This window comes from Erpetoichthys calabaricus, chromosome 11 (genome assembly GCF_900747795.2).
Source record: "Erpetoichthys calabaricus chromosome 11, fErpCal1.3, whole genome shotgun sequence".
Classification (NCBI taxonomy): Eukaryota; Metazoa; Chordata; class Cladistia; order Polypteriformes; family Polypteridae; genus Erpetoichthys; species Erpetoichthys calabaricus.
Window position 1 is genome coordinate 65321907 of NC_041404.2, and position 27434 is coordinate 65349340.

At 35.6% G+C, this 27434-nt stretch overlaps 2 protein-coding genes across 4 annotated transcripts in view; both read left to right on the forward strand.

The window, feature by feature from the left end:
- LOC127525808 (mitochondrial carnitine/acylcarnitine carrier protein-like) overlaps positions 1-4273 on the forward strand; it is a 49408-nt gene extending 45135 nt beyond the window's left edge. Inside the window, exon 9 of the mRNA XM_051933528.1 lies at positions 1435-4273. Within this exon, the coding sequence (XP_051789488.1) occupies positions 1435-1497 (63 nt within the window). The 3' untranslated portion in view covers positions 1498-4273. The remainder of the gene's footprint in view (positions 1-1434) is intronic.
- A 3620-nt stretch (positions 4274-7893) lies between these two features.
- tafazzin (tafazzin, phospholipid-lysophospholipid transacylase) overlaps positions 7894-27434 on the forward strand; it is a 46574-nt gene continuing 27033 nt past the window's right edge. The window contains exons 1-8 of one of the 3 annotated variants that reach the window (XM_028813233.2): positions 7894-8003; positions 9056-9192; positions 10794-10922; positions 12099-12144; positions 14037-14122; positions 20183-20263; positions 23210-23251; positions 24462-24524. In XM_028813233.2, the coding sequence (XP_028669066.1) occupies positions 9084-9192; positions 10794-10922; positions 12099-12144; positions 14037-14122; positions 20183-20263; positions 23210-23251; positions 24462-24524 (556 nt within the window). In that variant the 5' untranslated portion in view covers positions 7894-8003; positions 9056-9083. Of the gene's footprint in view, positions 8026-8867; positions 8970-9055; positions 9193-10793; positions 10923-12098; positions 12145-14036; positions 14123-20182; positions 20264-23209; positions 23252-24461; positions 24525-27434 lie in introns of those variants that run through there. The other 2 variants (XM_028813231.2, XM_028813234.2) reach the window with 2 other exon arrangements.

A 27434-nucleotide genomic window follows, 5' to 3' on the forward strand; every position in this document is an offset into this window, starting at 1 on the left:
TTTTGTTTGTTTGAAATTTGGAATTTTAAAACTTTGCCTTTTGGATTTTGACTTCTTTATTTATTTAAATTATTAAATGCATTGAATAGATTTAACTTTGAGTAAGGGAAGGTTTTTGGCAGTTAAGACAAAGTAGAGCCATCCACATAAAGAGTACTGGAGACACAACAAGTTTATAATGGCTGGTGTCAGCATGAGATGGCAAAATACAGTAATTAGCTTAGATTCTCTTGACTGGGAAACTAGAAAATAAATGCTGCAAAAGGATGAACAGTGGTCAGATTTAGCATAGTTTGTGTAACACAAATGGGTATGCATACAGTTCTGTTCCAGTTGAGAGATAATGTCAATTTGGAATCTAAGTCTATAGATTGTGGTTAGGGGATTTCTTTTATAGTGCACATTGTGTTGAAATCTGTTCTTTTCTCCATTTACAGAAGAAAAACTCTTTTGTGTGCAGCAGTCTAAAAATGTTTTGAGCCCTTGCTTTTCTAAATTATTGAAGGATGTTCTATAGAGGCACATCCTTGATAGAATGTGAAAGTTCTCTTACATTATCCATCCATCCATTATCCAGCCCGCCATATCCAAACTACAGGCTCATGGGGGTCTGCTGGAGCCAATCCCAGCTAACATAGGGTGCAAGGCAGGAAACAAACCCCGCGCAGGGCGCCAGCCCGCCGGAGGGCGCACACACACCCACACACCAAGCACACACTAGGGGCAATTTAGAATCGCCAATACACCTAACCTGCATGTCTTTGGACTGTGAGAGAAACCGGAGCGCAGACACGGGGAGAACATGCAAATTCCACGCAGGGTGGACCCGGGAAGCGAACCCAGGTCTCCTTACTGCGAGGCAGCGGCACTACCACTGCGTCACTGTGCCGCCCTCTCTTACATTATCAATTTTTAAAATTTGATATGTACTTTCAATGCCATCACATTAGAAATAGAAAGTTTTTTTATAGGGTATGATTATTTAATTACTTTCCGCTTTATCTGTTAATTTTATTTTGAATTTGATACTATTCAATATTTAATGACATAAGTTCATAATAATTATTGATATTTGTTTGTTAATTGATCTATTCCCACTATACTACTTTGTTATTTATTGTGTCATTCATTTTAATGTCACTGTTTTTGCATCAGTGGGTCTAGTGACAAATACTTTTCATTGTGCTATAAGGTATGATGTTAATAAAGTGAATTGAATTGGACTGATTTAAAATATGATAACAGAACATTTGTCACATGCTTCCAACTATATTGAAGTAGACAAAAAGTTGATTTCCTTACCAAATGTTGTCAAAATCTTAAATGGCAGGAACCATTTGTTTAACATTCTCTTCCAAACTAGGAGATAAAATCTAGCAGTCATTAAAACAAATTTCTGTGTTTGTTGTTCAATTCAATTTGTTATTTCCATAGGCCTGCTTCCTTGGATTTGAGCTCTCCCTGAAATTCCTAAACTGGTTACTCCCGGACATTTAAGCACAAATGCCATTCTATAGAAGAAACAATCATGTGAGAAAAAAGGATACTAAAGAATGTTTTTGAAGTGTCTATGGCCAAAGTAATGGTCCTAGACACAGCATCATTTTAACTTTCTATATACCCGTATAAAAGAGACAGTCAATTCCTAAATTACAACTGTGATGTCTACACTGGAACAGCTGATTAACTACAGACTATGTTAGAATTCCTCTCTTTTTGTAGCTGTTCAGCTCAACAGAATGTATGACTCTTTTTAAAATTGTTTTAAACATATACCTCCAATACCAATATATGACTGTCCCTGTATTGGGTTCTCATACTGTTGAATGAAAGAAAAGGAACTGGTCTTGAAGATGATGCCTGCCTACAGCAGCATACGCTCATGTTTACACGCACACTATGGGAAAGTTTACAGTCTGCAGTTAGGCTGACAAATGTATTGTTGGATCATGGGAAGAAACAAATGTCCATTGAGGATATGGATACAGAACAGACACAGAAGGCACACGATCTGAGAATAAAACCAAGATCCAAATACTTATGTGGTAACACTATGCAACCAGCGCTATAAATATTCAAACTGTACCTTTTATATTCTCTTTTATAATAAATGCACATGGGCATTGCTGAAATTTCATAGTAGAATTAATGATTTGCATTTTAGTGTAATTTAAAACAATAATTGTTCAAACAATAATTGTTCTGCACCGTATATACTTGAATATAACAATTTCTAAACAACTACTTTGTGAAGAGTATTTCACTATTTATGTAACAGGTGAAGTTTTCTCTTATTTTTATGTCCAATTTGTATCAGTTTAATGCCATCATAACTTTATAAACTTGTGAAGTGTTTATGATACATGATATTTTATTCAGTCTTGATGATTTACTTTGCAGTATTAACAGACGTTTTCTTACTGTACCGATGTAAGGTCAAAGGGAGTTCCAGTCCATCCTAGCTGCAAGGCATGCAAAACATAAAGAAATCCTAGAGGGGTCTACATAACACCATTGTGCACCAGTTTAGTTAAAAACACAGACACATTAGGGATGCCTAGGGAAGTCATTACTTGCCTACTAATGTCTTTGTCCTTTTGGAGAACATACAAACAGATCACATACCATCATTGGCACACTTGGTGTAAAAAGTAAGTAGAATTAATACAGTACTTCAGGCTTGGGTTTAGAAATAAGAAAATGCTTCATTACTTGGCTGAATGGGTTTCCCTTTTGTTAAAAATCCATGGACATTTTGTCATTTACTAGTTTTGCAACAATAAATATTAACCATTTTATTAATTAAATGATTCACAGAAAAACATCATTAACCATTTTATTAATTAAATGATTCACAGAAAAACATCAGTTATGACAGTAAATTTACTGAGTTTTTTAAATACATATTTTAATATTTGTAATAAAGTTTGTGCTAAATAGCCATCACAATTTATTTTCCTGCCTGAACAACAGTGCTTACAGCGTTTCTGCAGAGGGGACAAGTAAGCGACCTAACCAGCTGTTACACCCACCCATCAGCTTTTAATTCACCAACCTTGGAAGAGTTCATCCCTGCTTAATTGCATTATTGTAACATAGATTAGTTTTTTTTGTTAGCACTTGCTCCCTGGGGAAATGCTGTCACTGCAAAATAAAGGGCTCGCATATGAAACACTGCACATTTTAAAGACATTTTTAATCTTCAGTAGATTATATTTCTATGTAAAATGCATCAAATCAACTTTCTGAAGAGACTTTGGTTTCCTTTGTGATTCAGCTGTTTGTACATTTATTTATTTAATAACAGAATCAGTATGTAATTTAAAGCCTTCCAACTTACCATCCACTTTCCCTTTCTCATCTGCTAAATTAAACCATACTTTTTCTAAATATGGCTCTCTGATTTCATTTGCCCTCAAGAATGAGCTGATGGACACCTAGGTTTAGGTCCAGTTTGATACTCCCAGAGTTTTTTTTATTTACAATGAGTCCCTAAGGACTGTAATATTTCTTTTCCCACATGAGGACATGTTAGTCTAAGCACACTGCACACTAAGTGACATTTTAGATGACTGGAGATTTCTTTCATTCCACCCATTACATTCAAAATTTTCTATCCTTTCAACTTCATTCTGCTTTACCTTCAACTTCGATTAGACCTGAGGACATGTATGTATGAAATATTTTGTTTCATTATATCTACTAAGAACCCAGTTTCTACACTTTATCCTACTCTCACTAAAGCTTCCTACCTCAATCTCTTCTGTTTGCAATATCTGGCCCTGTGACCTTCCCTGTGCTTCTGCATTGGCCTGAAAAAAAAATATTTCTGTGGTCTCCAAAAAAATCTAACCACCAACACATTTAATTCAAATTGGTGCACTATCTATATCTTACCCAACAAAAGCATTTTGACATAATATTTTACATAACCTCTTAATCCATCCATCCATTATCCATCCCGCTATATCCTAACTACAGGGTCACGGGGGTCTGCTGGAGCCAATCCCAGCCAACACAGGGCGCAAGGCAGGAAACAAACCCTGGGCAGGGTGCCAGCCGACCGCAGGGCGTGCACACACTAAGGACAATTTAGAATCACCAATACACCTAACCTGCATGTCTTTGGACTGTGGGAGGAAACCAGAGCACCTGGAGGAAACCCACGCAGACACAGGGAAAACATACAAACTCCACACAGGGAGGACCTGGGAAGCGAACCCAGGTCTCCTAACTGCAGGCAGCAGCGCTACCCACTGTGCCACCATGCTGACCTAACCTATTAATACTAAGCATTTTACATAACCTGCCTCTTTATGCTCCTGGCATTTTTATCCATATATTTTGAGACTGTTCTACTGTTGCTTTTGGTCTTTCCGCTTTCTAAGATTTTGAAATGTTCCTCCTTTTTGTTTCCAACTCACTTCCTAAAATCTTGTCTTTGAATGTTCCTCTGCTGCCTCATATCTTCTCATCTCTTGGATCTGTCTGCACTAATTCTTCAATTTATACAGCGTAAACCTTTGTTTTTAGGCACTACAGCAGATAAACAGGCTTCTTTCTGTAGCATGGCTGGTGATGTGCTGCATTGACTTTTTTCTCTCTCCCAATTTCTCTCACCAGCTTCTTATTCACAGTGTTATATGAGTTGGGAGGTGGGCATCGTGTAGTGGAACATTCTTTACATGATTTTTAATTTGTTTCCTTTTTGGTATGATGATTATTCCATTTACCCTTTTTTTCTAATAAAAATTTTATCCAAAAAAAATCAATGGACAATATAATGTCATTGACCCTTTCTCACTAACACAAACATCCTGCTGGTCAAATAGCCAATTACTGTGTATGGCTGCAACCAAACATATAGCATGGAGACATGGTGAAAGGGTTTAGGTGTTGTTCCACTAAACATTAGAATGGACTGGCTGGTATGTGTTGTCATATTTCCTACTAAAAGGTGCCTCTGAGAAGAATTCCGTGCTTGGACTTCCACTTTACTGTGCGTTTTGTCTAAATGGGTTTGGTTATTGATTCTTCCTGCTCCTCACCATGTTAAGACTTTCTGCCTGACTCTTGATTTTAATTTTGTCTAACATAATGAGTGGCAGTTTAGTAGGCCAAAACCCCCTCTAAATTAATGAGGAGGGTTGCTACAGTTGTTCCAATTTTATTAAAGTATACTAGCCAGATTAGCTACATTAAAACTCAGCTATAGTGGTGTTTGGACACTCATAATTGAACATACAATCAATGAATGGAATAGAACAATAAAAGACCAGCTCAGATTCCACTCCTGTTGGATCAGTATGTGAAGATGAGGGTGCAGTGCATACATGATAAAAACTTGATAACTGAATATACTGAACAATGTCTGGTCTGTAAAACTGTGCAGATGGTAGGGGTTAGAATTTGGTATGAACAACATATCACCATGAATATATATGAATAGTACACTCTGGTTCAATGACAAAATGTTGATATGAGGAATGTGCTATTGGCAGACATTGGGCAACTTTATACCAACTGAGTGTCTTTGAATACCAGAGCAAACCTAAGCATTGTTGCTGACTATGTGCAGCTCTTTGTAGTCAGGTATTTAACCTTCTTAAGTGTGTATGTCCAGAAATATAATGCACTGTGTCTAAAAGCATGTTATCTTAAGCTGTTCTAGTCATAGGGTAGGTCAGATTTACTGACTACAGCTGCCCATCTTGTTGCTTGACCATATCAGTTTAAATGACTGAAGACTACTGCCCATGTCACATTTACCGACTTGAGTGCTTATCGTCTAGCACAGTCGTGTTCGCCCCTTTTTCAGACCACCAATAGCAGGCTGCCTGACATAGCTGTTGCTGGTTCTGCCACAACCTGTGCCTTTTTTTCTTTTTTTATTTCTGTTGTGCGTAAAACACGTGACATCAAACAGATGAGCTTCTCTTCGGTTTGTGAGGTCCAAAACACCTGCACTGCATATTCTTTGTCACAACGTATGCTTTGTACTTCTGGATAAGCATTAATTGGTCTTCAGCTCTCATGCACACAGAGCCCGCCCCAACGACAAAAGAAAAAAAATCAAACCTGTTACATTTTATCTGAGCAATTTGCAAACTCTGGAATGAGTCACTGGGCATGTCACATTACACGACCAAACTTCACAGTATCGCCAACTCCTTCAACTTGCTAAGATTATGTTAATAATGGCTGTGACATAGCCTTTAAGATGACTCAGTAAGCATGACAGTGAATTTGGTTTTACTCCAATGGCTTGCACAGTTCCCAGATCTCAACCCAATAGAATGCCTTTGAGATGAGGTGTAACATTAGGTTCACAGCATGCATGTACCATATTATACCATTTTCTAAGCCTGCCTAATCTTGAGTAGGGACACTGGGAGTGTAGCGTGGTAGAAAAATCTCCAGAAACTTCCTTTATGCTGTTGAGTCAGCATGGACCAATATCTATACGGAATGTTTCCAGTACCTTGTTGAATAAATAGCTAAGAGAATTAATACTGATCTGGAAGCAAAAGGTGGGTCCTACCTGTTACTAGACTGGCATTCCTATTAAAGTAGTGACTGAGTATACATTATTTCAAATAATATTATTTCCCTATGATGAAATAATGTGCTGTCCAGAATAGTTTCATTCCTTAAGCGCAATGGCCAGAAGCACAGAAAATATGAAGAGTTCCCTAAGTACAAACAATAAATTATTACTAAAACTGTTTCCAGCCAAATTTCATTCTGCACCCACCCATAACCACAAAATTTAATTCTATGCTGTTCTACATCCACGGGGCATTAAATCTTCTCCCATCCGGACCGTACTGTAAAATAAAGCAAGTGTTCAACAAGCAAGACAGAGATGCAGAGCCTTTGGCGATGATGCTAATTGTGAGGACTAAACTTATTTTTTTTAGCTCAGCCAGTCAAGTTACGTGACACTTCATGCCATGTTATGAGTGGCAAAGTCAAAGTTGGAGCCCCACCATTGAAGCCAACTGGTGACATCCAAACTTAGCTGCTGAAACTGACATTATGATAAAGAGATCACCTCAACCTGAAATCCACCAAATCCAATTCAGGGCTGCTGGAGTCCAAAAGCACTCGGCACAACGCAGGGGGTGCTCGCCCATTAATGACAGAAATAATGCCCAAATTTTGAATTTTACTTTTAACCAGTAACAGAAAAAGGAAAAAAAAAATCACCTTTTTATTTAGCTACTTAAAACAGTTCCGTGTAACTCTGATATGTACAATAACCTGTGAAATAATAATTTAAAATGCCATTTGCGTGCACCATTTAAAACAGAGCGAGTGCATATCTGCTCTAAAATTCAGCAATCTAAATGAAAGCAGGCTTACACTATGATAGGTCGTTTAAATTAGTGCAGGTTTTCAAACCTTAAAATCTAAGTTCTTCCTCCTACATGGATGATTAATAAGTGGAAATACACAAATAAAACACAGTTTAGCCATATTTACCTGTTTTTGGCAGAGTATTGTAAAGTAGTAAAATAGATGTAGTACAAGTCCCAACTGAACATGAGCTAGTGTTCGACTTTTGTTTTGTATTATTAAATAAAATAAGGTATTTTGATTGTTCTTAATTAACAGTCACCATATTATACAACCGTTGCATCAGAACTGTTACGCTTTTACCAGCCACATACCTGATGTTGAAATGACAAAACTACAATTCCCAGAAACACGCACTATATAGTAGGATATTTAGGTTGCATAAACATAGGTCTTTTCACATTAGAGTATGGAGTACAAATAGGCACGTTTATTATATAATACAAGTTTCTTTAAAACTTTTATTCATATGCTGTGGTGGCCAGACATTCGACTGTGACTACACTTCCCAGCAGCCACTATTACCGGAAAGTGCGCGGCTTTTTGTTCTGCGGCACTGGAGCCATTTGATATTCTTGCTAGTGATTGTTTTGATTTCCGTTGTTTTTAGATGTGCTATGCACGAAGTGGAGTTGACGTTCTCAGTAAGCATGGCTGTTTATTTGTGTTAGCATTCTTCTTTTTTTTTCCTTTAGACCTCAACGCCTAATGTATCCTTCGTTCCCATGCAGTTCTGGAACATTTCTCGGCTTTTAAAGTTCCTTTTTTGTACTTCCTTTCTAATGTTAAATGCTTTTATAAGACATAGGTTACATCAGGTATCATTTAGTCAATCAAAACATGCGCTGATTTTTTTTTGTTAATAATGGGTTAATTTTACTTAAGCATACTAACCGGACGAATCTATGTTAAAATAAGACATCTGGGTCGTAGAAGTAGTAATTTACCCAAGGAAGTTATTGATTTAAGGTTGCACGCCAGAAACGTTGCGCTTGTAACCTTTTTCCGCGCGAATCTTTGCACATTGTAAAGCATTTATGCGTATATTTCCAAGTGGAGCAGAAGCAGTTTAGATTGTCTCAAACTCAAACAGTGGAGAGGCCATACCTGCAAGCATGATCGAATGTTTGACATGATATTTCCAGATAAGTTTCCAGCCTTAGAAATTGTGTCGCTGTAGTGAGCTTTTGCATGCTCGCAGAACTATTTGCAACACCTGAATTTCACAACTAATATCGAGCAGGCGGTTAGTTATGATGGTGTACTGGCCGCTCACTATTACATTGTTTTGATCGGTTTCTCTGAATCAGGTAGAATCAAACAAACCCCTTGATTAACATGGATGGTTCCTTGGCCAGGGTCATTGCCTGACATGTGAACTGACTTTGATCTAAGTTTTATCAGTACTCATGTGGGGTACCGCTGCACTCCAAACATGATGGCAGCTTAATGAGTAACTCTAAACTGACCCTTTGCGAGTCCGAGATCAGGTATATGTACATGTCCCGCATTAACTTACATTTAGATGAGAACAGGTAGTCCACAGAGTATGGTAGTACCCATGAAAGATTGTTTAGACCCACTTGTTCATGAAGCAAAGGATATACGTGGTAATTAATGTTGTTTTATTTCATAGATGCATTTATTTTACACGTTCAGACTTTTAAATATTTTTTTTTATTTTGTCTTGTTTCAGTGGTGTAAATGACATCTGGACATCGACCATGCCACTAGAAGTGAGTTGGCCCTTTCCACAACGGCCCTGGCTACCTTGGAGGATCACCAGCACTGTCATTATGGGTCTAGTGGGCTCATACAGCCGCTTTTGGACAAGTGAGTAAAATTAAAGAAAATCATGGATTTAGACATGTCAATTTGCTAAAAATACCAGTGCATTTTTTTACTGATATGATCTGTGGTAAATAAATAGTTGAAACAGAAAAGCATTTAAGAAGACTACATACAATAGCATTTTTTTATGAGTTGATTTATATAACAAAACTCACTCTGTATGCACAATACTGTTACCGATGTGTTAATTGTTCAAGTATAGCCATTACTTAAGAATACCGCTAAGTTGTTAGTCATTGTTTATCAATGATCTTAATGTGCAAAGTATTCAATGCATTCTGCTTACATTTAAACAATATTAACAGTATCAAGGCTCGCAATGTATATGCCATTTAGCTTTTCTCATGGAATTGATAACACAGTTACTACAGGAACATAGACATTCGTACAATTCCAATACATTTGAACCAGAGTTTTTAAACTTAAGCACTAAATAATTGTGGTGGGGCAAGTCAGACATGAACTAATAAAGAACAATACAGGTTAAGTAGACACAGTAGCTGTTCTGATTTCTTAGGGGACTTTGATAGTGTCAGTCAGTCACTATCCTAACACAGGGTCATGACCCAATCCCAGCCAACACAGGGCGCAAGGCAGGAACAAACCCTGGGCAGGGCGCCAGCCCACCGTAGGGCACCCACAAACCAAGCACAATTTAGGATCGCCAATGCACCTAACCTGCATGTCTTTGGACTGTGGGAGGAAACCGGAGCACCCAGAGGAAACCCACGCAGACACGGGGAGAACATGCAAACTCCACGCAGAGAGGACCCGGGAAGTGAACCCAGGTCTCCTAACTGTGAGGCAGCAGCGCTACCCACTGCACCACCGTGCCGCCCTTTGATAGTGTAATCAGTTTAAATTATAGAAGTCAGCAAATGAAAATTTAAAGAAAATAAAAGATGGTATTATGCTTCCAGACCACAAAGTAATATAAAATAAGTGCACAGTTTAAGAAGAAATGGATAAAAGACAGAACAGTGTGAATATTTTAAATATTTGGAACTATGTGGGATAGTATTTTTTCAATAGTAAGATATTATTTTATAGCAGTAAATGATTTTTGATATCAGTCATGTACTGTTGATAAATATCCTTCTGCATATATTTTTGTATACCAAACATAAGTAAAATGAAGATTAAAAAAAAAGGGATACAAGTGGGACTCAAACCATTGTGCCACAGTAAGGCTGTCCTTTCCAGTGGTTAAATGTGAAATAGTATAAGGATTTTTCTCCTTTTTTTTGTTTTGTTTGTTTTTCTTTTCTCAATTAAATCAACTTTCAGTGAGGTTGTATTTTCAGGGGCTTCAGGGCCATGAGATTGATCCATTAGTAAGAAACTTTTTCCCCCCATAGGTTTAGCAAATAGCCAACAATTTATTGTATGTCAGTCAGTGACTGATTCAATCAGAGACATGTAGCTTTGTATATGGTAAATAATCTCACTAAATATTGTGCTCAAAGCCACACTAATAGAATGTTTACAGGGCACATTTCTTTAATGTCTTCCTAAAATGCTTTATCAACATATCTACACTGTTTTTGTTAGAATTAAAAAAATATTTTATTTGTCATTTTCAGAATACATGAACTACCTCACTGTGCACAATGAAGAAGTCCTCTATGACTTGATTGATAACAGACCTCCTAATACTCCTCTGATAACCATGTCGAACCATCAGTCTTGCATGGACGATCCTCATCTTTGGGGTAATGTTTTGTATTTTTTTTTTTTTTAAATAGTAATGTTAAATTTACCAATAAGGCAAACTAGTGGCATCTATTAAGAAGACAGTAGCTAAATGTTTTCAATGATTTCTTGAAAGATGGAAGATTTTCATTTTCACTAAATACATCTAGACAGTTTGATTCTTTCTCCATGAATGAAGAACTGCCCTCTTACTTTCCCAAGTAAATAATTTTACTTTTCCACCAGTGTTGTTATAAGTGAATATTTTATCGCCAAGCTGTAAGAATTTTATCTTTTTTCAGTCTTAATTTTTAGAGATTATATAGCCCAATATGTTTCTCTGAAGTGAACTGTTCACTGTATCGCTGCCTGCTGTGATCTTTTCTTGGATGTTCTATCCACCCATCCATTTTCCTCTCTGCTTACTTCAGTTCAGGATTACTGGGTCCAGCATCTATGTTGGCAGCATTAGGCTCAAGACCAAAATAAAAAGATAAAGTAAATCTGTGATATGTCATCAGTCTATCAAAGTGCACATGGTCAAACACCAGTTTTAGAATTTTTGGGTGACCTGCATGCTTTTAGAATATGACTGTGCCCAGACCAACATTTAGATAGGAGACTCCAAAGTTGCTTGACTATGCCACCTCTTTGCCAGATGACACTGAAGTAAAACCAGATTGATAAAGTGCTTTAAAACTGCAAACCTATTACAAGAATATTATTGTAATTAACATGCTATTTAGAAAAAAAATTGTGTTCATTAATGAAAACCTACAGATGGTGGATACTTTTAGACAGTTCTTAAGGAAACAGTTTGTTTGGAATCATTTGTGTTCTTCAATTTCACCAGTAAGTATTTTATTTGTTCACTTTTTCTAGTTACAGTATTGTATTCAACTGCTACTATATTTGTTTTTTTTTTTTTTTTAAACAAAAATACTTATAATTTTGCCATTTGGAGAGAGGGTAGTTTTCTATCTGTAACATGCTAAACACTATTTAAGTATTGTATTTGAAATTATCATGCCATTGTCTTAGTCCTGACTTATAATGGTTTATTATAACAGTGAAAATAATATTCAGAAAGTTTTTTTGTTAAAAAAACTGTTCGCTTAAAACAGTGATCCACACAGCGTAGTAACTGTTGGCCTTGGTATACTAGCATGACATTTCGTTTAATCTTCTGTTTTTAGGTATTCTGAAGCTGCGACATATTTGGAACCTAAAGAAAATGAGATGGTAAGTGAAAACTACAGTCTCCAAGTAAGATATACTTGCCAATATTATACAATTCTCTTCATGAGTGATAAATAGAATGCATAAGTAGGTAATGCTATATTGATAGTTATAGGGAAATTCACTTGCTTTCTCAACAACACAAAACATAGTCATAGTGCAAAGTTGTATAAAAAATAAGAATGGACATTTCCTTCTAAAATACTGTTTTCAGCAATTGTTTTTGATGCATTTACAGATATGTCCTTTCCAGTTTGAGTTCATATTTAAGACATTTTAGAATAATTTGTGAAAACAATAGTGAATGCTGAAAAATAAGCCAATACTAATATTGGGTAAATTACTTCAAAAAAACCTTCAACAAGATTTTTCTCTTTTTCTTCCTGTGCCTGCTTTTTCCATTTGAGGATTCAAGGGGCTAAAACCTATTTTGTAGCATTATGTTCAAGGCAGAAGCTAGCTCTAAATGGGGTAAAATTCCAGGAAACAATCACACGCACATACCAACACTCAGCAGATCGGGAGTTTCCAATTATCTTCATCTATATTTCTTTGGAAGGAAGCTTTTTTCATTTATACTAATCCCGTATGACACTTTTATTTAGCTTTTAACCAGTGGGCTACTAAGTGATATTTTACTGTTAAAATTTTTTTCCATCCATCCATTTTCCAACCCGCTGAATCCGAACACAGGGTCACGGGGGTCTGCTGGAGCCAATCCCAGCCAACACAGGGCACAAGGCAGGAACCAATCCTGGGCAGGGTGCCAACCCACCGCAGTAAAATTTTTTAATTTTTTTTAAAGAATGTTGGGGAATACTCATTTTTGCATATATTCTGAAGAATTGGTTTAAGTGATTCTACAATCATTTCATGACTTGTTGAAATTTTTTTCTCTTGTAGTTATTTATTTTGATGAAAATAAACTTGAAAATCTAATTTTTTTATTAATAAAACCTTTTTTTTATATTGTGTTTAAACCAGTGAAATGTATCAGTAAGACTAAAGGATACCATTCTATTTATGTATAGTATACAGTAGGTCTAGAGTTATTACAAATATTTCTTTCATACTAGTATTAAACTTCAGTGCACACATTGGGGCAAATTAGCTTAATAGGCCATCAATTTTCTGAACTCACTAATGTCCAAATAAAACTTTTGGGTGGGCTATTTTAGTAGGTTTCAACTACAGAGCTCTAAAAAAATGTGTGCCCCAGTTGTCTCATTTTGTTATGTGCTTCATTCTTGGAACTTTTTTTACGTTTAACTTCCATTCATGTGCTTTATATCTATTGGAATGTTTGAAACATTTTTAAGACTTTGAAGCTCCAGAATTGGCATATGCTGAAAGCTCCAATTATAAACTCATTCTACAGATAATCGCCTCTAATTAAACAAAACATTTAAACAAATGCAAAGTATGTCCCTGCTTGTTCTGCTGTTGTTTATAAATCATTCTTCCACTAGAAGAAATTGGAAAAAACTGATTAGACATTTCAAAATAAAGACAAAGGTCTAAATGTTTCTGGAAACTCAAAAAAAGAAAAATTAAAAAGTTAAGTTTACAAGTTTTAGGAGCATTAAGTGTTAAATTAAAATGAATCTGAATAATGAGGGCATCAAAGGTAAATAAATCTGGAACCGCACACAGAGAACAGGACAGCAACATAACTCCTCTATCATCTACACTAAAGATCCACATTCTTCATGGTTTTAACATAAAATGTATAGCTTTAAAAATACCTCTTTGTCTAGTGTGTCACAATTTAAATGCTGTAAATCAAAATAACCTACTTTTTAAAAGCCTATTCTCATTGTACATTGCTCCAGTCTGTAGAATTCCTCTTCAGTATTGCTCTTATTGGTTTCAAGCCATTTTTAATTATATCTTAGGACACCAACTGCAGCAGACATATGCTTCACAAAAGAGCTTCATTCTAAATTCTTTAGCAGAGGGAAATGTGTCCCTGTCTGCAGAGGTGAGAATATCCTTTAATTTTTTTTTTTTGTGCTCAGTTTTGTTTGTTTGTTTTTTTTTTTTTTTTAACATTTAAAAATTTAAATTTTGGTAAATGTCCAAAAATACAGATGGGCAATAGAACTGTTTTGATGTACAGAATTTAGCAGATTACTAAATCACCTTTGACTGCACAATTGAAACATTCATTGATGAAACCTACTGAATACTGTAAAATGTTTGCCCTAATGATCTAATTAAGAGTTACATAAGCATTATGTTGTTGAATACACATTGTAATTTGGTAATAGGGCAAGGTTACCAGTGTTCTATCTAATTTAGGAATAGTGATGAGCAAACAACATTGTAGAACTTTTCATTAAAATCACAGAAATGTTCAGAAACTTCACCAAACTAAGTGCAGTGGATTAAAATCATTCAGGAAGGAGGAACTGAGCTAGTTTTGAGTGGATTATAATAATGAAATTATGTTTTAATTGACCCTGAGGGCTAGAGAACCTTATGCTAACTATGTTGGAGCAATTCTTGAGGCCAAAAATGTGATTTAAGCTGTGATTTAACTGTTATGACACCGTACCTCACATAACAAAAGTTGCAGACTTAACAATAACCACAATCAAAATACAGCAAATGGCCACACGCTAGCAAAAAAAAAAGATGTAGATATAATTATGATCTTATTCGTCATAATGAAGCGGCTATGCAGGATGGACTTATTCCATTGTTTGAAGTTGTGGCTCCAAATGCAGCTACAACATCTTTTTTGTTTCCAGTCTTTGTGCAGATGCTTTGAGGTTTTTTCTTCAAGATAGGAATGTTTTGCAAACAATAATAAAATTTTCCTTATCATTAGTATTTCACTGGGTCGAGGAGGAGGAGTGCTCATTTAAGACTTATTTTGACTGGTAAGGATAGTATATGACTAATTAAGCATGCAAATTAGCCATGCACCACTGCGTTGCCACAGTGGCAGTACAGGTATCCATTAATATAAGTCCTATCTAGTAATGACTCAAAATTAATTTGAAGAAAAGTGTCCATTTGGATGGTAGAGTCAGAATTTGGTGTCAACAACATGAAAGCATGGATGCATCCTGTCTTGTATAAACGGTTCAGGCTGGTGACAGTGGTGTAATGGTATGCAGGATATTTTCTTGGCTCACTTTGAGCTCCTTAGTACCAACTGAGCATCGCTTAAATGCCACTGTCTACCCAGGTATTGTTGCTGACCATGCCCATCTCTTTATGACCGCAGTGCACCCATCTTCTAATGGGTACTTTGAGCAGGATAACATGTCACAAAGCTCAAATCATCTCAAACCGGTTACATGAACATGACAATGAGTTCACTGTACTCAAATGGCCTCCACAGTCACCAGATCTCAATCCAATATAGCACCTTCAGAATGTGGTGGAATAGGAGATTCACATCATGGATGTGCAGCCAAAAAATCTCCATCAACTGTGTGATGCTGTCATGTCAATATGGACCAAAATTCCTAGCGAATATTTCGAGTACCTTGTTGAATCTATGCAACAAAGAATTATGGCAGTTCATAAAGCAAAAGGGGATCCAACCCGGGACTGGCAAGGTGTAACTAAAAAAGTGGCCGGTGAGTGTAGAATGTCAGTTGCCCACTGAACAAAATTTGGTGGGTTGGGATTCTTCTAGTTAAGCAAAATAAGTCTATATATTGGTACTATTGGTATAAGTGGTTACAATCAATTTGTTCTTATTCACTTTAAGCCTATCTAGGAGTACACCAGATATACTGTAGCTGTTAATGGGTTAGGACTGGTTGTGACACCAAGGCTGTCTAACATGTATTTAAAGATTTTTTCCAAAATTATATTAATTTGTTGTATTCCCAAAACATGTGGCCTAGTGATGTTGGAGCTAGATGGCGACGCTCGGTAGTTGGATCTTGCCCTAAGTACATTTTGGATAATTTAAATGAGATAAGTGTTATTGATTAACTATTTTAAGTTGAATTATTAAGAGCTTGGCACATGTGGAGCTAGAATGAATTCTATGTACAGCCGACTTCTACTCCTTTCTGATATGTTAATTGAAAGGTCCTTTTGCCACCATGCCCTAGGATCACTGAAGGAGAGATTCTTTGAGATGTTTATATACCTGTATATTGTTGAGATGCTGTCGTCGTCTTTAAGACTCATCAGTATTGCCATTGGAATATAAATGGGTGGAAAGTTTAGAAAAGGTTGATTTCTTATGTTGAAAATAGTGGAAAAATTTTGTTGCTGTGAAGTTAAATTTGTAGCGCAATTTTTTTTTTTTTTTTTTTATATAAGATTCAAATAAGTTATCTATGTACAGTCCTCTTAGAGTATTGATTTGAATGTTTTCAAAAGAATACTGAGTAGGTTTGAGAAGGTTGAAAATCATGTGGTGGGGCAACAGATAAAAGCTTCTCTGCCTTGAAGTGCCTATTGCATTTGTTCAATATTGTAAGTGATTGGTCGATGACTGGATTATTGGTATATTGTTGAAAGTTAGTATTTACAGAGGAAGAAAGCAGTGTATACAGTATGAAGCAGTGCAGCAAGACTTAATTTCCGTTGCTGACCATGCTGGTGTAAATTCATCAATCCAGGTTTTTATAGTATGTATGTTGGCCACACAGTAATAAAATTAAAAGCTAGGTAGTGCCAGGCCAGTGAAATACTAATGATAAGGAAAATTTTATTACTGTTTGCAAAACATTCCTATCTTGAAGAAAAAAGCTCAAAGCATCTGCACAAAGACTGGAAACAAAAAAGATGTTGTAGCTGCATTTGGAGCCACAACTTCAAACAATGGAATAAGTCCATCCTGCACAGCCGCTTCATTATGACGAATAAGATCATAATTATATCTACATCTTTTTTTTTTTTTGCTTACGTGTGGCCATTTGCTGTATTTTGAATGTGGTTATTGTTAAGTCTGCAACTTTTGTTATGTGAGGTATGGTGTCATAACAGTTAAATCACAGCTTAAACCACATTTTTGGCCTCAAGAATTGCTCCAACATAGTTAGCATAAGGTTCTCTAGCCCTCAGGGTCAATTAAAACATAATTACATTATTATAATCCACTCAAAACTAGCTCAGTTCCTCCTTCCTGAATGATTTTAATCCACTGCACTTAGTTTGGTGAAGTTTCTGAACATTTCTGTGATTTTAATGAAAAGTTCTACAATGTTCTTTGTCACTATTCCTAAATTAGATAGAACACTGGTAACCTTGCCCTATCATGCAGGAGAAATCGAGACTTGTCAGACCAAGCAACATTTTTCCAATCTTCAATTGTCCAATTTAGGTGCGCCCGTGTGAATTGTAGCCTCAGTTGCCTTTTCTTAGCTTACATACTGGTACCCAGTGCAGTCTCCTGCTGCTGTAGCACGCCTGCTTTAAGATTCGACATGTGCCTTCAGAGATGCTTTATTGCATACCTTGTTTGTAATGAGTAGTTATTTGAGTTACTGTTGCCTTTCTATCAGCTTGAACTAGCTTGAACCAGTTTAGCCAGTCTCCTCTGACCTCTGGTATTAACCAGGCATTTTCACCAAAAGGACTGCCACTCACTGGATATTTTCCCTCATTCAAACCATTCTCTGTAAACCCTAGTGTTGGTTATGCATGAAAATCCCAGTAGACCAGCCCGCATGGCACCAACAACCATGCTGTGATCTAAGTTAAATCACCTTTCTTCCCCATTCTGATGATTGGTTTGAACTTCAGCAGGTCATCTTGATAATGTCTATATGCCATGTGATTGGCTGATTAGATATCTGTGTTAACGAGTAACTGAACAGGTGTATCTAACAAAGTGGCTGGTGAATGTATATTTGAAATTGGGGGGAAAAAAACACATTCTTGCATAGAGGATCTTAATTGACAGAAATTTAGAATAAGCATTTATATTGGGGGGGGGGGGGTGGTATTTTCTTTTTGTATGTGGGTTATTTACTCCCTGCTCTTGGCTCTCCTTTCATTCTCTTGGGTACGGGTTGAATTCTTGTTGTGTTTTGTTTTTCTATGTTTTCTTTGTGTTTTTTTTTGATTATTTTGTAGTTTCTTTTTTTTATTCCCCTGACTGATTTTGATGTTATTTGTTGTATATGTTCTGCAAATTTTCTCTGCTTCATTGTACATTGTTTCCTTCTTGAAATAATAAAAGAAAAAGCACAAAAAGGATAAAAAAAAAAAAAACATTTGCTACTAGTCTCATAGTGTATCAGGTTCTAGCTCCTTGCATCTCCTGTGTGCATTTCACATTTTCATAGTCCCTGCCTTTTTCATAAAAGCAAGTGCATCATGGCCCTTAATGACTGATCTTGCTTATGTCCGTGGTCCGTAGTGGTAATCTATCTTATATCAGCCCCAGCTTACCAAGTGCATTCTAAACAAAACCAATGGAGCTGAAAGCCTAATAAGGGTATAGTAAATAACTAACTTATAATACATACTTAACAGCTATAATAAACAGATATACTACAGATACACCTATGTAATCTTATGAGTATATATTAATGTGTAATCTGTTTACTAAGGAAAAAGAACACTGTACTGTAACATTTTGTTGCCAGTCGCATAGTGCATCAGGTTCTAGCTCCTTGCATTGAATTTTCACTCGCGTCTTTTTTGTGCATTTCGTTAACTCATAGCTCCTATGTTTTTCATATAAGCAAGTGCATCATGGCCCATTAGCACCACTAACTTAAAATAATAATAATTCTTTACATTTATGTAGCATTTTTCTCACTGTTCAAAGCGCTTTTCATATTGAGCGGGAAGCCATTTCACCACTGAGTGTAGCATCCACCTGAGTGATGCGACAGCAGCCATTTTTGCACCAGTACATTCACTACACATTAACTATTAAGAGGTGAGAGAGTGTATCATGGCCCCCAGCTTGAGACAGGAGATGATTAGGGCCAGAATAACTAAGACATGATGGGCAATTTATCCTGGACATCAAGATACACCCTACTCTTTACGAAGGATGCCCAGGAATCTTTTATGACCACAGAGTGACAGGACCACAATTTTTCTTCTTATCTGAAGGATGGGACCATTTTTACAGCACAGTATCCCCATCACTGCACTGGGGCATTGGGATCCATATTCAGGCCACAGGGTAAGTACCCCCTACTGGCCTCACCAACATCTCTTTCAGCAGTAACCCAAGCTTTTACTATATGGTCTCCCATTCAAGTACTGGCCGGGCCCGAACATGCTTAGCTTCAGGTGTATGACCTCTTCATGAATGAATGTGGTATGGCTACAGCAGGTTGGATGATCTGAGTCAGACTCGGTAAAGTAAAGCAGGATGATGGTGCAGTGTAAAGACTCAGGAAGACAGCGATCCCAATTGAAGACAATCGCATTTCCAGCATAGGGAGGATATTAGAATATCATTGTCAACAAATTTAAGATGGGATGTTTCACTGCTATAATTTATACATTTTTTTTTATGCACTCTCTTACGTTTTTGCAGTGTAGTGTTAAATTATTCAATGCAAAGAAACTTGATGGCAAGAGACTTTGTAAAATCCAACACTTAACATACCTTGTATCTTCTTTTTGGACCAACTGAGCGAACAGTATTCTGACATACAGTACCATCCATCAAAACATTGAGAAATACCTCTGGTGTTTGAATTAAATCTGTTAATTTCATTTTTTTTTTTCCAAAACCATTCATTCTCCACTAAGTTAAAGGTACATCTGTGAGAAGATTTAAACTTGGTGAAAAAAAGTGAAGATGTGGTAATTGAGATTAAATAAACCAGCCGAAAAGACCGAATGTAGGCAAAACATGAAGGACCCGCTTTCCAAAATTACTGTAATTTCCATGTTTCCTGTTAAATAATGTATATTTCATTTTTTTTTCTTGTAATGTGTCTAGTTTAGTTATTTATGTTATTTTTTTAGTATTGTAAACTGTGTATTGTTGATCTGTTACTTAACTTTTTATTTCATTAGATTAAAATACTGGTATTTTTGCCTAAAAATTTTGTTACAATTGTATATTTTACAAAGTTCAACTTGTTTGCAGGTGATGGTGTATATCAGAAAGGAATGGATTTTATTTTGGAAAAGCTGAATTGTGGGGAGTGGGTACACATATTTCCTGAAGGTAATCCAGTGTTTTTTAATTTATTTTAAACAAAATAAATGAGTAGATGTTTTTTAAAGCTGTGAAAATTTAGTCTTATTGATTGTTTGTGACAAAAGATAAAAAATATATTGAAAGTAAATTAGCAGCTATTATGTTTGAATAAAAAAAACTGTAGACATTGGCAAGTTTATTTAGGAAGGTATTTTATAGTGTATTCAATTTTTCCTGGAAGCCATGAATTTTGAATTTCGATCCCCTCCACTAAATGTATGTATGACCCTGAGCAGGTCACTTAATTTTGCTCTATTGGTAAAAAATAATAATTAATACATTAATAGATACACACACACACAAGCAATTGTGATACTGTATATTAAAAGATTAGAGCCTAACTGACACACAGTGTGTTGCACGCTGATGTGATACCTGCTGGTGGGTTGTAGTGAATGGTTCTGCATTTTCTGTGTTTGTGAAACACAAACACAGAGGGATCGGATATGTACTTTCCAGCGTTTTCCCCTTAAAAGTGTTTTTGCTGTATTTTCAACTACCTGGAAGCAAAAGCAAGTACGAACGTCTTTAAGATGTTTTCATATCGGCAACGTTAGCATGTGAGCAATCAACTTCAGCTGTTGTTAGAAAGTACATGATTAGCTGGCTTCATATTTATTAAAAGTAAATAAGTTGGTGGATTTGCCATTAAGGAAGGAAGCAGTACATTACCAGATAACTTAGGCACATTAACCCATTATTCATTAAGAGTTTCTGCCATTATGGCGCCAAAATTAGATACTGAAAAATAAATGGCTATTAATTCTGCTTATGTAATAAAGGAGCTGCAAATGGCTGCACAGTAGTGAATACAACACTCCAAATCTTGAAAAGAAAGTATTTATGTAATTAAAAGCCATTGTGTACACCAATATCAACTAAATAAAGCACATAAAAATTATTTTTAAAAATCACTGAAATTTACAATACATAACCAAGGCATTTTATGATGCACAACCCTGGAATTAAGTTTCTTTTGTTCCCCAGTCTGTCAGCTATGATTGTACCAAGTTTAGCTGTCATATCCCATAGCATTGTAAAGATGTTCTCCCTTTTTGGAAACACCTCGTCTGTTGTACCTAAACAATCTCTCAAAACAGGTATTAGTTTTTTTTGGTAAAAAAAAAAAATAACACTATCACTCTGCAGCAACAAAAAAACAATTTGTAACTATATGTGTATAATTATGTACTCATTCAAACCTTTAAAATTATTTTTCATGCCAGTCCTTGAGATATGTTCTTTACCATTAGACACAGAGACTTTGCAGTGACATTTAATCAAAAGGGGGAACACAGGGGTTCCTCATATGAAACTGCTAGCAGCAGTGTGGTGTGGTGCTGTGTGATTCAGTGACATTCAGTTAAAGGGCTCCTCACGTGAAACTTCAAGTAGGTAGGTAAAGAAGCTGAAACTGAAAATCACTGCTCAGAAAACTGAAATGGGGAGAACATTCAACATACAGTATCTGGATATGGTACTTGAACCCATGATGCTTGAAATGTAAAAATACACTTGATGATGCTTCAAAGTTCTACTAACCAGTACTTACAAATCAAAAATAGCATTGAGTCCTTCTGCAAATGCGTTGTTCTCAGTGGAGTCAAAACTGTGACTCAAGGTCTTAATTTTCCCAATTACTAGCATTCTGGAACTTCCTTAACCATATGTTTTTCTTTATATAAACTTTAAGTCTTATTTTACATCCACCAAACAACCCGCATGCAGTCTCACAGGAGCTAGTGCTTAACAATGTGTAAAGATTACATGTGAAACATAGTACAAGTGACCAAACATAAACAATTATATGTCATTAAAAAGGTCTGGCACTCTGCTATCTAATGATAATGAGCTTTTCACTGTATGTGGCTTGATGTTAGATGAGTTTGTTGGTAAGAGCAGATTCACTCACCTGTGACACACTACTTGGCTCGGCATATGCAGTATGTGTGGAAAACACATATTTTACTATTGAAAGAGAGTAGACAACATAGAAACTTTTGATTTATTTTTCTTCTATCTGTGAACATGTTGCTATGGTGTTTGGATACTAAAATACCGCATAATGTGTTGTTCAGTATATCATTTACGCATGTACAGGTACTCTGCTCACATTGATGATCACAGAACATGAAAACTACCTTACACAGCTACAAACCAAGTGTGTTATTTTCAGAACACAGCCAAAAATAATGTTGCAAGAATAAGCTGAAAACTATTTAATGTTAATTTTAACATTTCTTCATTCTCCAGACAAACTCAATATAATATTATGACTTGCATGAGCTATGTTTAATTTTGCAATTGTGCATCTTTCTGTACTGCAGTCATTAAATTAAGCAGTTCAAGTAGCCATTATTCTACTTCTAGATATCATATTTAACTTCAGAAATAACAAAGCATAACTAACTGATTACTATACGTCTTGCCATACATGCTATGGTTCTGTTGGAGTAATTACATCATTTCCTATGAGTATTATGTAGTGAGTTTTTGCAGTTTTGTACCTTGCTCCTTTTGATATTCACTGTTCATTAGTGGTTTCTGGTTAGAGCCAAAACCAGGTTTATCTGCAGTTCCTGGTCTCTGTTGAAACAAAACAAAATTCCAGCAGCGTACCATATATGGATTTAGTTACTGGAATTCTGCTAAGCCTGCTACTATTCCTCTATTACAAGGGTTAGTGGAGTACTAAATTTTAAGGGAGTCCATTTCTTTTTATGTTAATTATATCCTCATGGTTTTGTGTCGCTTCATGCACATATAATTTACTTGCTGGTGACAGAGTGAAGCATGCTTTTTTCATAGTGATTATTAAAAAGTTTTAAACCTACTTTTATATGGGTTTCTTAAAAAAAAAAAAAAAAAAAGCAAATGCAGTATTTAAACATGATTTTCTCTTTTTTATTACAGGAAAAGTGAATATGACTCAAGAGTTTATGAGACTAAAATGGGGTAAGATATGTCTTAGCAGTTTGTTTTGCATTCCTGATTATCAGTCCATCCATTTTAAAATGGTCATAGTCCATTTTATAATCATGCAGACTAAACTATAGCCTTACAGTAATATGTATAGGGCAGGAACCAACTTTGGAATGGGAAGTCTACCTAAGCATCCATACGTCCTATGATCACTGTTAATCCATTTCAGGGCTACAGGGTCCAAGTCCTATTCTGGCTGCCTATTGAGCATAAGGAGAAAACCAACCATAGACCAAATGTCCATTCTTTATTGTGTACACTCATGCATGCCAGACTGATTCAGAGTCATCAAACAAACAAGCCTGCATGTCTTTGGGTGGGAGGAAAACACAGTCTCCTGGAGGTGAGGCAACAGGGCTAATCACTGTGTCAATATTTTGAATAAAATTATATGCAGTAGATTTTTTTGATAGTTTTACTGTAAATCAGCAACTATGTATACCTTAATATGTAACTTTTTCATTCCAGATAGTGTATTAGTTTCATTGTTTAAACAGTAGGGCTTTGTTTGCTCTGGAGAGACATTCACCTCTCTCTAAAGTGAAATAAACATAAACTGAAAATTAAGCCATGTATATCTTTGAATTTTTTTGCCCCCAGAGTTATTTACCTAGTTCTTCTGTATTACCTGCCTTTCTATAAATAAAGCACTACACCAACATTTTTATAGCAGTAACTGAATAGCATATATACTGTATTTTCTGCTTGTGACCACAAACCTACTTTCCAATACCCCAAGGGTGAAGCACCCAATCACTTCCATTGCTGATAGCTAAGTAGCCGCTTGTATTTTGAAAGCTGTTCATATTTATTTAAATAGAACAGTCATATGAATACAGGAGTAACATGAACACAAATTACACCAACTAATGTTTTTTCCAAATAAGCATTTTATTTATTAATGCATAAATATGTATAACTTATGAATAATTTTAAAAATTGAATAAAGCTAAAATCAAGCTAACAAAATATTTGTGTTTTGAATACTCTTGAATTTTCTTCTAATTAAATATCAATAGTTAAGTGCTTGAACCTTTTGATTACTGCACACTTACACTTAACAGATACACAAACAGTGAATTCAAAATTATATAATATGGAAAGAAAATTATTGAACCTTCAATATACACTATACATCAGTATTTTAAAAAGTACATTTGAACATTAAAACATTTTTTTGCAGGCATTGGACGCTTGATCTCTGAATGTAATTTGAGTCCAGTCATACTACCTCTTTGGCATATTGGTAAGTCAGTGTTTTTGTAATACCCAAAAATGTAACTACTTTGAAGACAAACTAGTTGCAAAAATGTAACTTGACATACTGTAAGTTCCTAAATTGTACTAATGAGGATCAGCATGTACAACCCCAATTCCAAATAAGTTGGGGCACTGTGTAATATATATATTAAAACAGAGTTCAATGATTTGCAAATCTCATAAACCCATATTTTATTCACAACAGAACATAGAAACATATCAGATGTTGAAAGTGAGACATTTTACTATTGCGTGAAAAAATATTAGCTCTTTTTGAATTTGACGGCAGCAGTACATCTCGGAAGAATTAGGACAGGGCCAACAAAAGGCTGGAAAAGTAAGTGGTCCTAAAAAGAAACGGCTGGAGGAACATTTTCCAACTAATTAGGTTAACTGGCAACAGGTCAGTAAAATGATTGGATATAAAAAGAGCACTTTAGAGCGGCAGAGTCTCTGAGAAGTAAAGAAGGGCAGAAGTTCACCAATCTGCAAAAAATGGTGTCTACAAATCATGGAACAATTTCAGAATAATGTTCCTTAACCTAAAATTGCGAAGACTTTGAATATCTTATCATCTGCAGTATATAATATTATCAAAAGATTCTGAGAATCTGGAGAAACCTCTGTGCGCAAGGGACAAGGCCAAAAATCAATATTGGATGCCTGTTATCTTTGAGCCCTCAGGCGGCACTGCATTAAAACCAGGCCTGATTCTGTCATGGAAATCACTGCATGGGCTCAGGAACACTTCCAGAAATCATTGCCTGTGAGCACAGTTTGCTGTGTCATCCACAAATGAAACGAAAAATATGACAAAGGACTGTTGAGCAGGTAGAATCCTGTATCAGACAAGAACGGGATAACATTCCTCTCCCAAAAGTCCAGCAACTGGTCTCTTCAGTTCCCAGATGTTTACAGAGTATTATTAAAGGAAGAGGGAATGCTACATAGTGGTAAACATGGCCCTGTCCCAACTTTTTTGGGATGTGTTGCTGCCATCAAATTCAAAATGGTCTTATTCTTTTCTCAGAATGTTACATTTTCTCACTTTCAACATTTGACGTGTTTTCTGTGTTACTTTGTGAATAAAATATGGGTTTGTATGATTTTCAAATCATTGTATTCTATTTTTATTTACATTTTGCACAGTGTCCCAATTTTTTTTGGAATTGGGGTTGTATATATTGAATATATTAAATATTAAGGTCAATAATATGAATAAAGTAATGTTTTTCATTTGATATGTTAAGTGGCATATTCAAATTCTATGTTTAAGAATTAAAATCTTAAGAATCAAATTTCTAATGTATGGCTTTGCATCAAGTGGATTTACTTACACAAAGGCTCACAATAATATAAAAACTGTAGAGATCATTGTAAATTGTAATTCATTTCTCCTCCAGTTTACTCAGCTTTTTGATATTTTGGGTATTCGTTTTGGCCTTACTATTCACTTTCTGCCAACTTATTTTCCCAAATACTATACCTCACAACATGCATAGCTGTATAATAAATGAAATAAATGTAATTTGAAAAAAAAATTAATAAATATATGTGTATAATATAATTGTATAGAGTATGAAATATTAATGCTGATCTTTGCAGGTGCGCAGGTGTGTGAATAAGCAAAATTTTTTTTTCAAGATTCTGTTTAAGCCACTGTATATATTGTATTTATCTGCTAAAAAAGTTTTAAGTCTTCTGGAGATAGTCTTGCTTTAGCTTTATGTATTCAATTTCAGTTTGTTTTTTTTTTTTTTATTTTATAAAAAGTTATTGACATAGAAAGCAGTGATCCTTTAATTTTTAGTGTATTTCTATAAAATATATCCTGCTTCATCCTGTTTATTCAGCCTAATCCACATCATATAGAATATTAAAGGGTGGTTCTTTATGTAAGTCTTGCTGCAGCCTTTTTTGTAGTTACTGGAAGTCATGTGTGAATGCCAATGCTTCATTACAAAGAAAGTAATTAGCGGGTTAATGGCTTCTCTGTAGCTTTTAAACAAGACTGCAATAAACCGAGAGTGAAATGGTGGGCAGGCCATACTATACATTTGTTGTTGAGCCTTAAACAGGATATTAGTGAGGAGTAGTTATTGTTTCCCTGTTGAATTAATAATTTCTCAGGTTGTCCTTGTTCTGTTATCAAAGTGAAAGTAAGTTAAAAAGCATGACCATTAACTATAATTGTATATGTTGTTTGACGCATTTAAAAGCTCATGGAAATTAGAACAATTAGGCTTTAATATAGCGTGAGTATTTTGTTAGTACTTTTGAAGTTTTGATTGCTATAAGTTATACCAGGGGTGGGCAAAGTCATTCCTGGAGGGCCGCAGTGGCCGCAGGTTTTTGTTCCAACCCAGTTGCTTAATTAGAAAACAATCCTTGCCAATAATTACATTTCATGGCTTGTTAGTGCTTTAACTCTGCTATGTCAAGTCATTCTCATATCCTAGATTTTTTGTCCATTCTAAGGATATCATCCAAATACTTTGAAGTGTAAAACGGATGGGTAATTCTCAGTCCTTTTTTCTCTTCTCTTTCCTTCCAAGTATTTAATTAAACCAAATAGTGCACGATAAATACACACAGGTGTAAAGGGCAACAAGCAAAATGGATAACTGCTGGTTTCTCTTGTCATTTGCATCTTATTGCTAATAAGGAGCAATTAAAAATTGAGAATGCAGCTGTTTAAGACTTAAATAAGCAATAAGGGTTCAAAATCTTAATGAGGGAGATAACTAAAATGAAGCAGAAGTGTTTCTAGAGCAATAAGTGCTTCTTATTAAACAATTGGGTTGGAACAAGCCACTGCGGCCCTCCAGGAATGACTTTGCCCACCCCTGAGGTATACTATCATTTCCGATTTTTCTGATGCATTAAAACTAGTTTA